At 44.6% G+C, this 19,982-nt stretch overlaps 1 protein-coding gene across 1 annotated transcript; it reads left to right on the forward strand.

Annotated features, from left to right (window-relative positions):
- The first annotated feature begins 17,578 nt into the window (after positions 1-17,578).
- Positions 17,579-19,198, forward strand: LOC130863696 (diphosphomevalonate decarboxylase-like). Its single transcript, XM_057753905.1, is given in 4 exon segments — positions 17,579-17,908; positions 17,911-18,578; positions 18,580-18,850; positions 18,971-19,198. Coding segments are annotated over 3 exon segments (1,215 nt in total). The 5' UTR covers positions 17,579-17,631; the 3' UTR covers position 18,850; positions 18,971-19,198.
- The last annotated feature ends 784 nt before the right edge of the window (positions 19,199-19,982 follow it).

Here is a 19,982-nt window from a genome sequence, read left to right on the forward strand (position 1 = left end):
GGGGTTCAGCAGTCATCGTTAAAGTATTTGCTTTCTTTTTTATTGGGATGAGAGCAGCAGGAGGAATGTATTTGTTTGCAATGGTTGACATACTTCACCAACAGTACGACTTAACCAACATAGTTATGTTTTCTGAGAGGCGGGTCTTATCAGAACTGGTCACTTCTGATATGTGAATATTATGTCCAGTCTCTGGGAATTCTTGACTTTCTCCAGCCTGTAGAAGCAACATTCTGATCCTCCCCTCCACATAAATTTTATGACGATGCTGCTCATATTGAATTGAAACCATCCCACACAGATATAAATTCATTGTAATCAATTATATCGGCATCGGTGCTGTTTACAGATGAGGTAGCATACTGAAGTACTGTGACTCAGAACTGCAACACCTTTTCTAAGGGGAATAACCCAGTCCATAGCATGGAGGAGTGAATCCATGTTGTAACAGACCAAGAAAGAGGAAAGCAAGTTCAAGAGGCCATCTTTTGCCAGTAAAGATGATGTTGGCTACTGCTCACTGAAGAATGGCCGTAGGATGAGACTCGGGAACATTCTGGTCAATAAAAGGCTGGCCCAGGGCAGGTACAGTATGAGTGGATGAGGGGAGCCTGTGATGGGCATAAAGCCTACTTCTCACCGCCCAACTCCAGGGCCCTGCTTTGTAGAAACGGTGTGCATGATGCATTTTTTGGCTGAATCACACTGTGTTGCTCTTAGAACACAGGACAGGAAGTTTGCAATGCTCTTTCAGCACTTCTAAATTGGGGTTTCTTAAAGTATAGAATGCAGCAACCCTTATGAAAGACTTTTATGAGGCTGCCATCACTAAGCTAACCCCCTGAGGAGAGCAGCCTGATCTTCTTTACACATGTCTAGTGTTCTTCTTTTCTTCTTTTCTGCAGAGACGAAAGGAAGATGCAAGACACAACAAAACCCACGTGGTGAGGTTTATTGTGGGGAGGGTGGAGCATGCTCAACAGTGAAGGGAGGAAAGGGGAAAGAGGACAAATGAATGGTGTTTTCAGCTTTTAAAGGGGACCCCCACGCACTGGCGTCAAACGCCACATTCTGCGCCTGCGCACAGGGGCCTTTGTGTAGGATGCTGGGTGTGTGCACTCCTGGGAAAAGTAGTTCCCCAGGCAAGCGACGCTCAGGGCCTCCTGAGAAATGCAGTTCCCTGGGAGAACAACATTTAGTACTTCCCCTTTGATGCAAAGTACTCAGCGAATACACAAACAGCACTTCCTAGTGGTAATAACGTGCTTACTTGGTTAACAGTGAATCCATAAGGAAATGATGGGATTGGGATGAGCAGGTGCTTAAAGAATACCATAAGATGTTTGAGGATATGGAAGACATTCTGAAGAGGCAGTGTGTCTGTAATCCATGGCTTTCTTCCCTAGGTCAATACCAAGAAGCAGTTTCTGTTGTGTGTTCACACATGTGCATGCACAAGAACACACACACAGAAGGTGTCATTATGTCACCCTGGCTGGCCTGTAAGTCTTCATGCAGACCAGGCTAGCTCAACTTCACAGAAGTCCAGCAACTTCAGCTTCCCGAGTGTGTGCCTAACACCTGGACACTTGAGTAGTTCAAAGTAGTTGTGAGATGTTAAATTTGGGCAAAGGATTGTTTTCTCTTCCTTCTCATATTTGTCCATTTTATAACAGCTTTGTTTAGTTGTGCAAAAAAGGGGCTGTGCATTATTGTCCTCTGTAACAAGTAGGAGGTAATGAGTTACTTAAATGACCTGTAGGGCCCAAGGCAAAAGGAAAGAAATTCACGATGCCAACAATGGCACATTAAAACAAGCCCAGGGACCTTCCTTACAAGGAACCTAACAGGCTTACCAATATAGCCAGCCCTATCTGTTAGCCACATAGCTACTGGATGATAGCAAGAAGGTTTGCTAGGAGCAATTCTCGAAGTGTTGGAGGCAATAGGCAACATAAAGGTTCCTAAACCATTGGGCTTTTAGTGTCTTGTTGGCTACAAAGAGAAATAATGCCATCTCGATTTACTGAGTGATTCCTTCTATCCTAATTCCTCACAGGTTCAGGGGGCTAAATCCCTCATTTGTAATCTTGCAAAGCATGACTTCAGCTTCTCTTGCACACACATCTTTAGCTGTAGGCCCTTAAACTCCTGAGCATCTGACCATGTGAGGCTTGCCTCTCTCCATTCACCTGCCCATGCCATGGGGTCTCCTCCCTTCCCCCTCTGGGCTCTGCAGCTATGCATTGGCTCTAACTCATGTGGTCGTGCCTACATGACCTGTACCTACACTTGGGAGGAGCCCACTGTGTTCAGTACCCGATGTGGTTGCTGATCTTGTGGATTTGCTGTGCTGTGCCTAGTCTCCTGTATTCCCTATTCAACCTTCCTGATTTGAGGGCTGTGCTCTCAGGGACACTCATTCATAAAGTGACACCGAAGTTCACACCACTAGTCTCCTCTGAAGAAAATGTGATGAAGTTTGACAGTTGTCTCAAGATTTATTACTTGTGGATGTATTTCCCAGCTTGCCTGGAGTTTAGCCATGTTGCCAGTAGTAGCTTGAAGTGGTCAATAGTGCTGCTTGTGAATGAGCTTTCGGAGTTTGGCTACTCATCCTCAGGCATTTTTGTTGCAAATGACAGGATAGAAAAATTTCATGATTCCTTAGAATTTGATGACCATACATATATATGATCTTCAAGACTATGTGTGTGTGTGTGTAGCTACATGTTAATGTATAATGTTTGGTCAAAAGTGAGACCCTAGCCCCCTGACACCCCTATATCCAAAGGGTCTGGGATGATTGGAAGTGCCACCCCAGCCCTCTGGGAGTTGCCTTGGTCCAGACTCCACCTCCGGGAAGCCCACCAAGTGCTGACCCCTCCCCAGGGAAGGTCAGTACCACTCCCACAGGTTATTTAGGCTCATGCTGGAAAAAGGAACATGTGGATGCTGGTTTTGAATGATCTCTCCCTCTCTGTCTCACCCCCACCCCCCACCCCCACATGCTCCTGATTACCAGGGAGCACTGCATTTATTAAATGTGGGCATCTTTGATTTAGTCTAATCTAGTCTGATTGGAGTTATTTTGTGTCAGTGGAGAGGCTCGTCTTAAGATTTTTCCTAACATATAATACAGGCAATATTTAGCCACACGTCAACCTTCACTCTGGTAGATATAAAATTAAATAAAAATGATGATGAAAGAAAGAATCAAAGGCTTTTGTCTCCTAAGACACCATGATGGTTAATGTTTATTGCCAACTTGACGGGATTGGATATGGAATAACCTCTGGGCACATCTGTGAGAGATTAGCTAGACATGTTAGTTAAGTGGAAGCCTCACCTTAGATATTGGTGGGACCATTCCCTGGCCTAGAGCTCTAGACTGGACAAAAAGGAGAAAGGTGTCTGACAGGATAGGTCCTCTCTCTCCTTCCTGACTGTGACACAGAGTGACAGCTGCGAGCTGTGGCTAGTTCCCGTTGCTGCCATTCTCCCACCTGATCCGCCGTGAGCCACAGTCAGCCTTCCTTCCTTGCTTGGCTTTGTCAGTGTTTGCCAGTGTATTTTACCCCAGCCACAGCACAGTCTCTCCCTCCCTTGGTTTACTGTGGTTTTCCCCTCCGACAGAAGCCGATCAAGAGCCTTGCTGGTGTGACTGCCCACCTGTCAGACCAACCTGGATGTCGCTGTCTTAAATGAGGACTTCCCATTTTTATCTTGCTTTGATTTAGAGTTCTGGGTAGTGACTGTAGCATCCTAGGACATTGGTCTTTCTGGAATAAACACAATTCCCATGGCTTATAAATAAAGGACACTCAGTTCTATGGGAATCGTGGTTCCTAGTGGAATTCAGTATTCCATGCAATCATTATCATCATCATTGATGATTGTAAATTATCTGACTATGTTAAAGGCACTTCAAATTTGCCTTCTTCCCCTGTATTATTATTATTATTATTAATGTAATGCTTACATTATTTTAAAATTTTAAGTGGAGACTATTGCAGTTCATCCACTTTCATGTGAACACGTTATTTCTTTCATGCTGTCTGTAACCCTCTGATCCCAGCTGTCACTTGTGACAAATTAGGGCTTCCAGACCCAGAAATGCAGATCCCATAGGTCACATGTCCCAGAAATGGAAAATGTGATTTCTCCCAGGGGCTAGATCCACAGAACATTATATCATCTCACATTCTGAGAGAGCCCCTCCCCCTGCAGACTTGCCGCACATCCTTTGGTTGTGTGGCATCTTTATCTCTGACCTCCAAACAGGGTCACTGATGTAGCGGTCGACAGAAAGCTTTCGGGAGTGAATGAGTGCTTAGTGCAATCAGGTAGCGTGCTCGGTCCAGCATGGTGATTGCTTCTGACACCGCTGATAGAGGAACTTCTTCTGCAGCCATTGATTTCCGTGTCAGGCGGATGAAGAGGACATATTGATGAGCTTTTGTCATTACTTTGCCAAAGGTGTCTCGTCAGATAGAAGACCAATAGAGGAAGTCAACTTAAGATAGCCCATCAAATCAATTTTCCTGGTGCTGAAGGGAAGAGAATAAACTGTGATATTTAAACTAATCGATGCCAATATAGGTACTCTTAAACTCTTACAACAAATTGTTTTGATTTGCAAAAAAAATCATGCTACAAAAACGATAAAGGAAAACACGCAACTGAAGTTGCAGCAAAAGTTTGTATTCAGGGAGATGCTATATTTACAAGCAAAAGCACTCAATATTCCCTTATTCTGAAGGTCTTTCTGTGTAGCCTAAAACACACAGAGCCCCCTACAGTAGTTTAGGATTTTCTGTTCTAACTTGGACAGCAGAAAACAAGCCCAACATGTGTTCTGCATTCCAAAATCAGTAAGAGCTTCATGTTGGGGTGCTAGTTACCTACTAAGGGACCTCAACAGAGGTGCCATCTGAACAAAATCATATGTGGGAAGTTTCTAGCCTCCTTTGTCCTTCTGATAACTCACCCTTTGTGCAAAGAAGACAGGAAAGGGGGCCAGGAGACAGTTTAGGAAAATGGAAATTTCCATATTCACAACTCACGATGGGAGACTTCTCAAATGGCTCATGTCATTATTTTTCTCGTAAATGTCTTGAGTAATTGCAAGCTTCTCTTTAGTAGGACAATGGGAAGATTCCCTGTTCATTTTTCACAAAGGTGGATCCTACAGTCACTCCAGAAGTAGTGTAATGCCATCCTACCTGGAGGGAGGCAGGACCAGGGTGTCCTGGCTCAGGTCAACATTTCTGCTGCCTGACACAGAGGCCAGGCCATAATGTCACAGTTGGCCTGAGTCGCTAGAGAGAGCCACACATTATGCAAATTAAGTTAATTTTGTTGATATGGATAAGACATATGGACTTCTTTTCTGCAGCCATGGCTATGACACAACATGATGTGCTATTTGTGAATCATAAAAAGCATTTGAAGTTAAACAACACCTTAGACCCCAAGACAGTGTAGCTTCTTAGTATCTGTATCATCTTACAATTGACTTTCTACATCATTGGAATTGATTAAGCTGAAAAATTCTGATATGAGTAGTCTGATAAAAACAATTCTGCCCTACCCACTCCCCTTCCTCAAGCTGGTGTTGGATCCTACCCCACCCTCTCCTTTATTCTGCAGGATTGTTTCAGAACACTGGCACAAGGGACAGTGGCTTGTATTGGGTCACCTTCCATTCCAGTGCTTACTTCAGTGTCATGATGACTGTAGCAAATTTTCATAGCTTAGCATGTCCTTGATCTTGTCAGCAGACCAAATTTCTCCAACAAAGTAGTGGGTGGCTGCAGTGGCACTAGCAGCTGCAGACAAGAATGCCCAGGTTAAGGCTGGTTCGGTGTAAGGAAGTTACACTTTGAAATTGACTTTCACTATGGAAAATCTTGTCTTCTACCATGACTCTTTAGCACATTCATTATTTGAGAAAAAGTGTATATGTTCCCCTGTATTTGTCTCTTATATTAAAATTTTTTTCTAAAATAAAATTTTCGGGAGTAGCCTGTGTTGATAGAAGCTTCTGTCCTGCCTGGTCCTACAGCTGTTCAGCCCCAAAGAAACACACAGAAGTCTACATCAATTGTAAACTTGCTGGCCTATTAACTCAGGCTTCTTATTAACTAATTCTTACATCTTAAATTAGCCCATTATTCTTGCTTATGTTAGCCACGTTAGCTTGGTACCTTTTTCAGTGAAGTATTCTCATCTTGCTTCTTCTGTGTCTGGCTTTTGCTGTGATGACTGCAGACTGATTCTTTCCTCTTCTCAGAATTCTCCTGTTCTCATCACCCCACCTCTACTTTCTGCCTGGTTGCTCCACCTATACTTCCTGCATGTCCACTGGCCAATCAGTACTTTATTAAAATAATACAAGTGACAGGATACAAGACCATTGTCCCACAGCAAGCCTGAATTTTTTTCTATAAATAATATGCACTTGTTCTTTAAATATATTTCCTCCAATTGGTCACAACGAAATTGTAGTTAATTAAAGTTCATCAAATCAAAGAAATGCCAGCCTGGCAAGACCCAAGAAATAGCTGTAGAGGTAGTCTGCAGATGCAAGCTAGAGCTTGACGCCATCACTGGCCACCAGTGCTAGGGTAGAAGGAAATGCTTGGCTTGTTGTACATCCATCCTGTCATCAAGATTGCAATGCACATCTGACTTAGCCCAGAGCAGTCATAAGATAATATGGAGAGTAGTAACCTTCTTACTCTTGGCAGAGCTGAGAGTGAGTAAGAGGTATCCCCCCATGTCTTCAGCATCCAGGAGGAACTGGGATTACCCTGGAATGACCCTTCATCCCCTCTCAGCTACCGCCTGTTCAGCACAATGCAGTAGCAGGCTGTTGGAAATGGAAATGGCACTCAGAAGGAACCCATGAAACTATAAGCACACTGCATCAGTAATAGGAAAATTCTTTCAGCAGAAGACAGTGCTCTCACCAGGGCACTTACATGGTGAAACATTCTCCCGAAAAGAAGGCAATATGAGAAATATGAAGAACACTGTAAAAATAAGCTAGTGAGTATTTAATAAAGCATGGACATTTGTTCTGCCACTTCCACTTGCAGACAGACAGAATGAACGAAGCACACAATCTGGGCACATCAGAGTTAATAGAGAAGTAAACTTGAAAGTGCAAGTCACAACATAGCTGAACTGTCAGCAATAGGTGTATGAGAGCCGTCTGAAAGAAAAACTGTCAGCAAAAGATGTAAAGACAAATGAAAATCACAGTAAATATGGTTCAATAAACATGAGTAGGCTAAACATAAAGTATGTAGATGCCTCATTATATTTTTGAAAATAAAACAGAACAAAAAGTATCTCAGCATAAGTGTTGTAGTGGATGGTATGATGTGGGAAGGGGAGATGGTGAAATGGGAACATCAAATGTGCCAGGCTTCTAACTACTTCTGGCATATGAATCATGAAAGCATTGTGTGAACCAACTGAAGTGAAACACACAGCTTTCAAACCAAGAGAGGAAAAAAGTAATTTAACCTTGCCAGACACACACACACACACATATGATGAAGGAAGGTCATTGGCTAATAAAGAAACTGCCTTGGTCCATATTATTGGCCAGCCTTTAGGTGGGTGGAGTAAACAGAACAGAATGCTGGGAGGAAGAGGAAGTGAGCTCAGATGCAGGGCAGCTCCTCTCAGAGCCAGATGCGATGAAGCAAGCTGCCAGGTCGGACATGCTGAATCTTTCCCGGTAAGACTGGTGCTACACAGATTATTAGAAATGGGCTAAATTAATATGTAAGAATTAGCCTAGAAGAGGCTAGATATAATGGGCCAGGCAGTGTTTAAAAGAATACAAATCCGTGTAATTATTTTGGGGCATAAGCTAGCCAGGCGGTCGGGAGCTGGGTGGCAGGAACGCAGCCTGCAGCTCCCACAACACACATACACACACAGATCATATGAAAATGTATAGCTCAATAAAAACAATTAAATAAATAAATTATATGTGTACATCACATGTGTATGTGCATGTGAATACAGGTGTCCACAGAATCCAGAAGGGGCAGCAGAAATCCTGGAACTAGAGTTACAAGCAGCTGTGAGCCAATTGATGTGTGTACTGGGAACCAAGCTGTGGCTTTCAGAAATAGCAGTGTGTACTCTTGAGCACTGAGCCATCGTTTGTGTTTTGTTTTGTTTTTTAAAGAACAGCATTACAAGTATTTTATTTATTCTAAAAAAAAATCAGGAACAAACATGAAGACAAATATGAAATCTGAATAGAAACTTACCAAAATTTTAAACTTGAGTGTACAACAGATTTGTAGGAAAACAGCTAACTCATAATTATAGCTTTGTGCATCAAAGACAAATTTCCATCTTAATGAACTTTTTTACCCTTCTGGAATAAAATCTCCAGTGTATGGAAAAGAAGAAAGTAAGTTGAAGGAGTGTAAGACACATGCGATTGACTTGTCCGTAATCACAATAGCAAGATATTATCAGAAAGAAAAAAGTAAAAGAGAGGAAGGAAGGAAGGAAGGAAGGAGGGAGGGAGGGAGGGAGGGAGGGAGGGAGGGAGGGAGGGAGGGAGGAAGGACAAAAGGAAGGAAGAATGGGCAAAGATAGAAGAGTAATTAAGAAAGAAACAGCAAAGCTTCTGATGATGAACCATGCTCCCTGTGTAAGATCATGGCCAAATGAGAATTAAAGGCGTCTGAGGCAAACAGTAACAAAATAATAAGAAACACAGAGATGTTATTATCACACAAGTTAAGATTAAGGTTGAAAATCTCTAAAATAAAAAATGAATCATAGCAGCTGATCCTACAACGTTATCATGAAGACAGCAGCAATTCATACATGTCCTCCTTTAGGGTGCATGGTTTAAGAGTACATAGAACAAATACACGTGGAACTGTAGCAAATGTTATAGCAATAACAAGGATATAACTTTCTCAGATTCAACAGATTGAAATGGTTCTAAAATGCCAATGCTGTATATTTGAATAACACAATAAGCAGGTTTGTCCCAACAGAACACATGTAAACATTTTTCTCCAAAGCATAATTGGGATTTTACCAAATTCACAGACAAGGCCCATAAAATTAAAATCCTAGGCCACAAAAGATATTTTGATAACTGTAGAAGTTTATTTTCTCATCCTGAGCAGTTTACTACCTACGTCCTCCAGAGATAGACAGATAGGTAGATAGATAGAATGATGATGATAGGTAGATATTAAAAACCTTTCAAATAGCTTAAATCATATAGAAATAAAGTCCAGTTTAAATTTAATTTTAGATTTCATTAGAAATAAATGATAGTTAAGATACATATACAAAACTTACAATAGCTGTTTGACTTTCTTTTTCTTTTGTTTGAGGCCTCACTGGCCTGGACTCTACAAATCAGGATGGCTGGTTGCTACAGGAGCTCTCTGATCAGGCTGGCAGGCTGGTGCATGGTTCACTGAGAGGGCAGGCAGGCAGGCAGGCTGGTGCATGGTTCACTGAGTAAGCTGGTCCATGATGAGCTCCAGAAACGCACCTGTCTCTGCCTCGCCACTGCTGGGAATGCAAGTACACAGCACCATGCTCTACTCTTTTCTTATGTGGATTTAGAAGATCACACCAAGATCCTCAAGCCTGCTTTGTGACCATGCTATCTCTCCTGTCCTTAGCCTGAAAGGAATTCTTTCAAGCAAACAGCTTGTGACAAAATCCACTTGCACCCCAGGTCTCCCTGCTTTTCTCTACAACTTCCTTTCCATTTAACTTTTTCATTCCATCACTGATACACTAGTGGAAAAGGATATTGAATATACCTTGTTGCCAAAATACCATGACCAGCACAGTGCTTACCTGGTCTTTCTACTCCCTTGGCCCTGTGTTAACTGTGAGGCTGAGGTTCTGTGTCACCCTCATGGCTCTGGGCAGACTGAGTTAACCGACTTTCCAGAATCCTTTTTTCACTTGGCTTTGGTGGGAAAGAGTTGAACACAGTCATTAAGAAATGATTCCCAGGAAAGAGTAGTTACCACATGAGAGGGGATTTTAAGTAAGCGGGAAAGATGATGGTTTCTCATGGGTCATTCAATAGAATGTTCTCTGGAAACCATGTGTGCTGTCACATGCTCAGAAGACTCCGTTCTACAGCCGCAATCTCTCCTGTGTACTGTTCATATTTCCTGCTACAGGTGATTGCCTTTGTTTGTCTTGGAGATATTGATATCACTGACTGGACATTCTTTATTATTTAATAATATTCTTTTTTAAAAAGTTTTAAAGGCATATTTATATGTATGAATGTTCTCTGCCTTTACGTATGTCAGTTCAATACATGCATGCGCACAAAGACAGAAGGGAGTGTCATATCCCCTGGGACTGCTGTGGTGGTTGTGAGTCACCGTGTGGGTACTGGGAACTGAGCCTGAGTGCTCTTCAAGAGCAGCAAGTGAACTTCACTCCGGAGCCATCACCCCAACTTACTCACGCCCTTTAAAGTCAAACTCTCAATTGTGTGTCAGTTTTCCGTGTGTGAGCTCAATATAGTCAACTTTGTCCTTAGTAGGTGCACGTGTTTGATAAATTAAAGTGAGCACTGCAGTAAAAGTCTTCAACTCACAACTTGTAAATAATGGCATTGCCCATAGCTACACGGGCAGGCGAGGGTGGGCAGGAATCACCATGATGTAAAGAATGCATTGCTAGCTCAGGGTCACGAGTGCTCCATTATATTATTTTTTTCTCTTCAAATTGTTCACTTTTTTGTCACTCATAATTCAAAAACAGTTAAATAGAAAAACTTCAAGTGTTATATATATTAGTCCTTGATGAGAACTAAAATGTAAGAATAATTTCACCTATGTGGAATTTAAAGTTTTTTATTTATTGGGGGTTAATTTTTCTTTTCACGGGAGAGCACCATGAAGTCCCTACAGGCAATACCATTTCTACCAGGCATCAGGCAATAGTTTCACTAATCTAAGGTTTCATTTTTGAAAAATAAAACTATCAGTCTATTTCTTTGAAAGAACCAAGTTGTCACCATAAAAGGTTTCCTGTGGGCCTAACTTTGTCATATTTACTCCCACAAAGTGGCAGCTTATCCCCTGGCTCTGATCTCATTCACTCTGCACAGTTTCCCATCACCGCTGCCTCTGGGTGTTTTAGGGAGAATTCCACAGGATGCTCTGTCTCAGAAACATGGCCACCCTTGGGCCAAGCAAAAGAAGGTCAGTTGCAACTGCCTCATATGGCCTCAAAGCATGTTCTGCCATGCACAGGGAGAGAGACATGTATTTTCTTAACTCATCCACTCAAGTTAGATTTCTTCACCTCTGTGACTCTGTAAACAAAAAAGTTCAGGCTTCCCCCTAGGAGCACCTGAGCTGTCTGTTCTGCGAATGAGTGTGGTCTAAAGATAACAGTCTAAATGCTTTCTCCGCAGAGGCAGAGAGTCTAATGGAGGCTGCCAAGCCCCGGCTGGCAGGTAGGAAGGGAAATTGAAGTTGCAGCTTGTGGAACAAGAGCATTTTCTTTCCACACATAGGCCACAGACTGATTAGTGCTCACACAAAACCTATGGCCATAAAATCCCTTCCAGGTGATCCCTTGGAGGAAGCAGAGTGAACCGCAGCTTGTCCATTATGGGAGGGGGAAGGTTGGGTTGCTCTGCCAGGATGAAGGATCTTTGGCTCCAAACAGTCTCAGGGTTGTTTTCAGTTTGATGTGTGGAACTGCTGAGCCATCATCTTCAGCAAGGAGATGACAACAGACTAAGGAGTCATTAAGAGCAACCTCGCTCATTGATGACATTGCCTTCACATTCAGTTTATTAAATGCTGTTAAAGCTTGCCACCAAGCAGGTTTACAGTGCATTAAAATGCCTAGAGAAAAGGTCAGCCTAATAGACTACAGGAAAAGACAAAGGTCTGTGAACCATTGCATTGTGTTTGTTGGCTAAGAAGGAGTAAGCACCATCATTGTGGTTTGTGCTGCCATTACCAACTCCACTTGTGGTATGCAGTTCTTACCGCAGTCAATTCACGTAGCAGACAAGATGTGAACTCTGAAGCAGCATTAAAGACCAAAGGGGGTTTCCTCCCCAGAGAGGCATCCCCTGGTAACGATCTGCAACTCTTCACCATTTGGGAATGCTGCTCTATCAGTGGCAGTGTTTCTATTAGCAACAGTTAATCCCTGCCCCTCTTCTTGATTGCTGTTTGAGTGTCTTCCGGAGGGTGAGGTGATGCTGCAGTGTTGAATCTACTTTAGCTGCTATATGCTTTAAAAGGATTCCCAAGGGTTTTGGTCACATGTGTTGCTGGTAGAGGGTTGTAGGTTGATTGGTTGCTCACCCTGATCATTTTCGTACCCTGAGTATAGTAATGAAGTAGAGAGAAGTTGGTGAAAGAAGAAGATTGTTGGAAGCATGGCAGTAACAGAGTCTTGAAGCCCAGCTGGGGAATTTGTTCAGGCTGGAAGATCAACAAGGTTGCATAGGCCAAGAACCAATGAACCTGAAAAGAGCTCTAAAGGGAACGGATGAGAAGAATACAGAATCCACAGTGCACACAGGCCTAAAAATGGAAGCAGAGGAATCCCGGAAACACTCAAAGGAACATGGATACTGCAGTGGAAGGAAAAATCCAAGCTGGGGCTGCCCTCTGGGGAAGCATTGCATCTTGGGGGGCAATCACAAGAAGATACACACAGCAAATACTGCAGTTATCGAGGGGAGAAACTGGCTAGACCAACAAGAGCACAGCACTCTTCAGCTTCGTAATAGCAGAACAAACCCCAGCACCACTGCTTAGCGTCCTTCATGTGGCACACCCCACTTGCCTTCTTTCACTTCCCCTCACCTAGGGAAATGTGTTGTAGTATCTGGGACTCTCATTATTCCCAGTTGAATTTATACAAATCGTTGTATAGAGGAAATGCTCAGAAACGATGACCCAGAAACTGAGAAATGGCATCGAATATCAGGCTCTAAAGTGGCAACTTGATTCTTCTTTCCAATATATGACGACTCTATTTCAGTGCGCTTCCTTCAGTGGGGAAGAAATGCCTCCTGCAGCTCGGGGTTCAACTTCTGTCCAGCCCACTAACAGTAGCAGCAGCAACAACAACAACGAAAATAGAGAGATTCTCTTTCTCAACCTTTTAAGTAAAATAGCTTCCATGTGAAGCACTTTATTACTGATAAAATAATTTATCTATCCTTAAGCCTGTCCCTATGAGCAGGACAGGGCAGGGCAGGGAGAGACACACTCTACCCTTACCCAGTCCCTGTGAGCAGGGCAGGGCAGGGCAGGGAGAGACATGCAAATTCTTTGGCAAGCATGATGTGCTCTGTCAGAGGTGGTACCTAGTCTGCAGCAGTCTAGGATAGAATTTAGAAAGAATATACATGCATTTCTCACAGTTCTGGAAGCTGCAAAGTCCAAAGTAAAGGATCCCTCAATGCTTTGCTGAGATTTCCAGAATATGTTTCTGAGATTTCTCAAATGTTCCATCTTCCAGAAAGAAGGAACATTGTATCCCTACAAGGCAGAATGTGTGGTACCAAACATGCTTTAACACCTGCAGCAAGTCCCCCTCAATCACGTTCCTGAGGGGCTCTCACTATCCGATTAGCGTCAGAAGGTCCCACTTCTAAATACTGGCCATTAAGTTTTGACACACTACTTGTAAAGGGGACACATTGAAACCTTAACATTGGGGTGAGTTCTAAGCAGGCTAAAAACACAGATGTGCAGTTCCATCTTGGCCTCACATTCTCTGGAGTTGGATTTGACTACAGTGAGACTCGAGAAGGACATCTGGAGGATATCCTTCCCCACGAGATCAGTCTACTCGCCACCAAGCTGACTCTGAACGTGTGCACTAGAGTGTGTGGGGCTCAGGGAGCACTTCAGGAAGTGTGTAGACCTGAGAGAAGACACAGGAATGACTGCCATTTCTTAAAATGATTTAAGGGGAGGGTTAAGATTGGAAAGCATAAATTTCTTATTTATTACTACCTATGTAGTTTGTAGCTTTTTTTCTTGTCCTGACTAAGAGAGTTGCTCTTAAAATCATGTCACTTCAAGAGTCTTCTTCTGGATTCCACAGATGGAGATCAGGCAGGGCCACGGAGGGAGAGGTTCAGGAAGTGAGAGGCCATTAGAGTGATGAGGGCAAGAAGACCCTCATCAGAGATGAAGCCATGCCTTTTGCTCCACATTATGTGGCCACTGAATATTATCACCAATGTACCCACATCCCTCAAAGGGCTTACCACTGTTGTTCACACAGTCAGATCATCTCCTAATTGCCAAGATTTCTAAGGGTTAAAGCGTTTTCTAAAATGAGGCTTCGTAATAGCATAGGTTAAAGGTCCTCACTCTCTCTAAACAGCACATCATGTCAGTGACTCTTTAGTAGGGTAGCTGTTCAAAGGGTGGGAGCTGCTTGCAGTTTGATTTTCCCCTGAGGTTATCTTGGGACCTCTGCAGTGACAAAAGAGAAAATGAAAGAAAGTGTCTGGGGGACTGGCTGAAAATGGACAGACCCACCGAGAGAATGTCAAGTTTGAAAGGATCTCAGTGCGGGGAAGCACGGCGAGAAGGCAGCCTGTCACGTGTCAACCTCATATTCTAGAATTGGTTTGTGGTCAAAGCAATGGTTCGTCAGAGGTACTAACAAAGAGTGGAAGAACTTCTAGCAGAGACAGAATGGCCAGCTTCTGTATGTATGGTCAGGGGAATTTTTCACATGGAAGGCGGCTGACCATGGCTTGTTCCCAGCAGTAACTTCTACAGCAAAGCCAGATTTTCTCTCAGAAACACTTACATTTTTTTTTCTGAAAAATCATGAGGACAAAGTTCTAGTGTTTTTGTTTTGTAAAGGCTACACGACACTTTTCCATTTAATTTGGGATTATTCTTACTCTGTTTAAAAGCATTTGCTGGGGCAGACACTAGGTTGACTGGGTGAATTCAGGAAAGCAGCAGGACATCTCTGTCCTTAACCTACCATCTGTTGATGGTGAGCAGTGTGCACATGGACCAGGATGCAATTAGCAAGTGAAAAACTCTAGAAGGAGCCTTAACAGAGGAACACTTCATTCCTCCTAAGGTCAGGGTTCACAAAAACCATAGCAATAGTTCTGAGCCTTAGAGAACACCTTCCTTCTGCTTTCTCATGGAAAGATGCCTCACTAATGAGCCCATCATACCACTCCTGCTAGTTTTACATATTCCTCCTAAGTGGACGTCCCCGATTCCTAAAAAATCAGATAGCTCACAAGTTTATTTGCTACTTTAATATTACAAACTTGCAAATACTATAAACCGGACAATGGGCACATTCCGACTCTCAACCTGTTGGTGACTCAGAGTCCTAAGTGCGCTGCTAGCTGACGGTGGCAGGAGAATTTAGAATGAGAACCTTTCCAGAAGAGTTCACTGCTTGAAACTATCTGCTTTCCTCAGCCACCTTGTACTTCAAGCACAATCCACAATTTATAGTTTTTAAATTATAAAACTTAAATTAAAATTATATTAAATTAAATTATAGGTGAAGGAAAAAAAGACATTTTGATGAAATAGAAGAATGGCTGAAGCCATGATGGAGTTTCTCATGTTCATTGTCTGCATTGCACATGTGTCCACATGTGTGGTGTTCATCTGTCTGCGTCAGGCATGTGTTCACATGTGTTGTATGTTTGGCACATGTTCACACGTATGGTGTTCCTCTGCCTGTGTTAGGTATGTGTTCACATGTATTGTACGTTAGGCATGTGTTCACATGTGGGGTGTTCCTCTGCCTGCATTAGGCATGTGTTCACACATGTTGTACTTTAGGCATATGTTCATACATGTTGTGTACATCTGCCTGGGTTAGCCGTGTGTCCACATGTGTTATGCTTCTCTGCCTGTGTTAACCATGTGTGGTGTTCATCTGTCTGCGTTAGGCATGTGTTCACATGTGTTGTATGTTAGGCATGTGTCCACACGAGTGGTGTTCCTCTGCCTGTGTTAACCATGTGTCCACACGTGTGGTGTTCATCTGCCTGGGTTAGCCATGTGTCCATGTGTGTTGTGTTCATTTGCCTGGGTTAGCCATGTGTCCACGTGTGTCATTTGTTACTTCAGCGGGTTCTGCTGGGGGGATAAGAGCTTATCTTTTGAGCACTGTTCTGCACACTTCCTCTCCTGACACACCATGTACAAACACTGCTTCTGTGTGTGAGAGATGGAATTTCCCCAGAGGCTCACAAAGCATTTAATGAAGCTTGAAGCGCAAACATTTCATTACAACATACTGTGTACTTTTGCCTTTAATAACTACATTCTTCATCCAAGAAGTCTCAATAGCTCTCAAAAATGAATTACAGTTGTATTATTTTCCCAGAATATAGTTTTTCCACGACAGCTACAGTACTTCCCTAAACTATTGTATTTATTAGCAACCTGTTGCCCTTCGACATCGGGGCCATTTTCATCGACCCTGATCGAGCGTGGATCATTTAAACTTCCTTTAAAAATTATTAAAATAGTTTCCTGTTATTGGATTCTCGTGCCTTAATGGTAGGCAATCAGCACTGAAAATGATGCACTCCGAGGGTAACTGTGAGCCGGCCTTTAGTTCTGTGAGCAGTTAGACTCTCCATGTAAGACGCCGTGGTTAATGGAGGGATTTGTGAAGTGGGGGAGCCTTGCCTGGATTGGGTACCACAGAGTCATGGAAGCACTGCCTGCTTTCATTTGATCCCTCCACACTGTAATGGACTCCAGGTAAGCCACCTCCTGCCTCCATTCTCCTCTTTAAGGCCTCCTGAACTATTTTGAACACATAATGAGACTTATTCCAAAGGAAACATGCTAATGACTCCAAGCTTCTGCCAGTCACCAGAAGTCACCTTTCCGAAGACGCTTTCGATGCGGGCAGTATATGCGCAGCTGTGTTTCACAGCCCCAAGCACCGGTATGCTCACGAATCTGGTCCACATGAAAGGAGTAACAGAAACAGGCCATACAAGAACCTGTGTGGAGAATGAGGTGGAGGGTCGCAGATTGTATTTATTCTTAGTCTCAAAAGACACTGAGCTCTTGAAAATGGTGTGGGCTTTAGAATGTCGCTTTAAAAGTTCTGTAAATTTGAGTAGTATTATTGTTGTGTCTCCTTGGTTACTCGACGAATGGCTTCCGTAAACAGTCGATTTGATCAGATTCATGAAACATCGACAGGAAACTTCTGAGCTATAGCCTCTTAAGGTGGGCCAGAAGCATGCTTTTGCTACTTTTTTTCAGAGTTGTGATGGTGAACTACCAAGGACCTTGTCTAAGCAGCTGCCTTTCCTTTACTTTCTTTGCTGAATTAATATTGCACTAAGCAAAAATGCATTTGTATGGCCACGCGCTCGGAGGCGGCGGGGCGGGCTCAGTGTCGGCCGCACATCATTCGATTCTGTCCATAGGCTAAAAAGTGGATCGTGGGCTTGGCCCACAGCCTATTGGATGGCACGGGAGCAGCACGGTCCGTGGGCCAATCATATGGCAGCGCGTGAGACTGTGGACGCCGGTCGGAGACCGGTGCTGGGCTCTGCTGCTTTGACTCCAGACTCTCTCGGCCATGGCTTCGGAAAAGTCTCAGGACCTGGTCGTCACCTGCACCGCGCCGGTCAACATCGCGGTTATCAAGTATTGGGGGAAGCGAGATGAAGCACTGATCCTGCTCATCAACTCCTCTCTGAGTGTCACGCTGCACCAGTACCAGTTAAAAACCGTCACAACTGCCGCCATCAACAAGGACTTCACGGAGGACCGCATCTGGCTGAATGGTCAAGAGGAGGATGTGGGGCAGCCACGACTCCAGGCCTGCCTGAGGGAGATCCGCCGCCTGGCTCGGAAGCGAGGAGCACAGGGGATGGGGACGCACTTCCCCTCAGCCTCAACTATAAGGTGCACGTGGCCTCAGAGAACAACTTCTCCACTGCTGCAGGCCTGGCATCATCAGCAGCGGGCTACGCCTGCCTAGCCTATACCTTGGCCCTGGTCTACGGGGTTGAGGGGGACCTCTCCGAAGTGGCTCGGCGGGGCTCAGGCAGTGCGTGCCACAGTCTTTATGGGGGCTTCGTGGAGTGGCAGATGGGGGAGCAGAGCGATGGAAAGGACAGCGTCGCCCGGCAGATAGCACCAGAGTGGCACTGGCCCCAACTCCGAATCCTTATCCTTGTGGTGAGTGCCCAGAAGAAGCAGACAGGCAGCACCGTGGGCATGCAGACCAGTGTGGAGACCAGTACCCTGCTCAAGTTCCGGGCGGAGTCCATTGTGCCTGAGCGCATGAAGGAGATGACCCGCTACATCCAAGAGCGGGACTTCCAGGCCTTTGCCCAGCTGACCATGACGGATAGCAACCAGTTTCACGCCACCTGCCTCGATACCTTCCCGTCCATCTCCTACCTCAACGACACTTCCAGGCGCATCATCCAGCTAGTACACGGCTTTAACACATACCACGGGCAGACAAAGGTGGCATACACCTTTGATGCGGGCCCCAATGCTGTGATCTTCACTCTGTGATCACACAGTGGATTACACTGTGGCTGAGTTCGTGGCAGCCGTGAGGCACAGCTTTCCCCCTGCAACAAACGGAGACAAGTTCCTAAAGGGGCTGCCGGTGACGCCTGCTCTTCTCTCTGATGAGCTGAAAGCTGCGCTGGCTATGGAGCCCAGCCCAGGTGCTATCCAGTACATCATTGCCACTCAGGTCGGACCAGGGCCTCAGGTCCTAGACAACGCACACGCTCATCTGCTGGGCCCAGATGGCCTGCCACATCAGGACCGCTGACCTCCTCCATGCCCATCCCTCGTGCTGCTGGAAGATGGCCTGCCACATCAGGACCGCTGACCTCCTCCATGCCCATCCCTCGTGCTGCTGGAAGATGGCCTGCCACATCAGGACCGCTGACCTCGTGGCAGGACCACTGACCTCTTCCATGCCAATCCCTTGTGCTCCTGGAGAAAGGGTTGCTCACTGGGACTGGGAGTTGGTGTGCTGACTGGCCATGCCTGTGGGGGGTGCTTGATGGTAATGCCATGCTGGTGTGGGACATGGAGTGGTGATAAGCGCCTGTCTAGGCAGCCGGGATGCGGGGGTCCCCAATCAAGTGCCTCACGTTCCCTGCGAGTTTCCGAAGGGCTCGTAGAAACACTCTGTGGACCTCCCTGTATTCCAGACAGCAGCTCGTCAGGGATGGGGAGTCTGTGTCTCCCATTGGAGAAGTCCCTGGAGCCTCAGAAAGCAGCTGAGCCTGGAGGACGCTGGCCAGAGAGCAGTGTCTCTGCTGAGCCTGGGGCTCCTAACTCAGGCTGCACCACGGATGGAATATTTCTTTATAAAGACCAGTGATCCCTACCCTTGAGGGCAGAGGCTGTTGAGCCCACAGGGAGGGGTCCCTTGTGAGTGTGGGTGCGTCATGAAGGTGCAGGTAATGGACCTGATGACCCCGGGAATAAAGTATGCTGCTGCTGCCAAAAAAAAAAATGCATTTGTATGATTCCTTGAAATATCTCATTAGCATCAATTAAATTAGTAATTTATTAGCAACACTTTCCGACACTTTCATTGGACCCCATCTCAGAAGGTGCCTTTGGATTCTCTGATACCTCTGGAGTTGGAGTGATAGTCTGTCATATCCTTGGTAGGGAAGGCAGGGAGGACTAAGCAAGCCATTTCTGCTTCTCGGGGAGCTGAGGAGTTGACGATGACAATATCTCTTGGCCAGTATTATGTGTATGGAGGAGGGTCTTTTGTAATGATGACCAACTTATTTAAATAGTTTAGTAGGGCTAATTTTAATAATCAGCAATTTCTGCCTAAGTAATAATTAATATGAGACACCTTTTACTCTCTTGGAGGTTTTGTTTGTTTGTTTGTTTATTTAGAACACTGTCAAAATCTGTGCTCTTAGCTGGAGAGTG

The sequence above is a fragment of the Chionomys nivalis genome, chromosome 21, assembly GCF_950005125.1.
Source record: "Chionomys nivalis chromosome 21, mChiNiv1.1, whole genome shotgun sequence".
NCBI classification, from domain to species: domain Eukaryota; kingdom Metazoa; phylum Chordata; class Mammalia; order Rodentia; family Cricetidae; genus Chionomys; species Chionomys nivalis.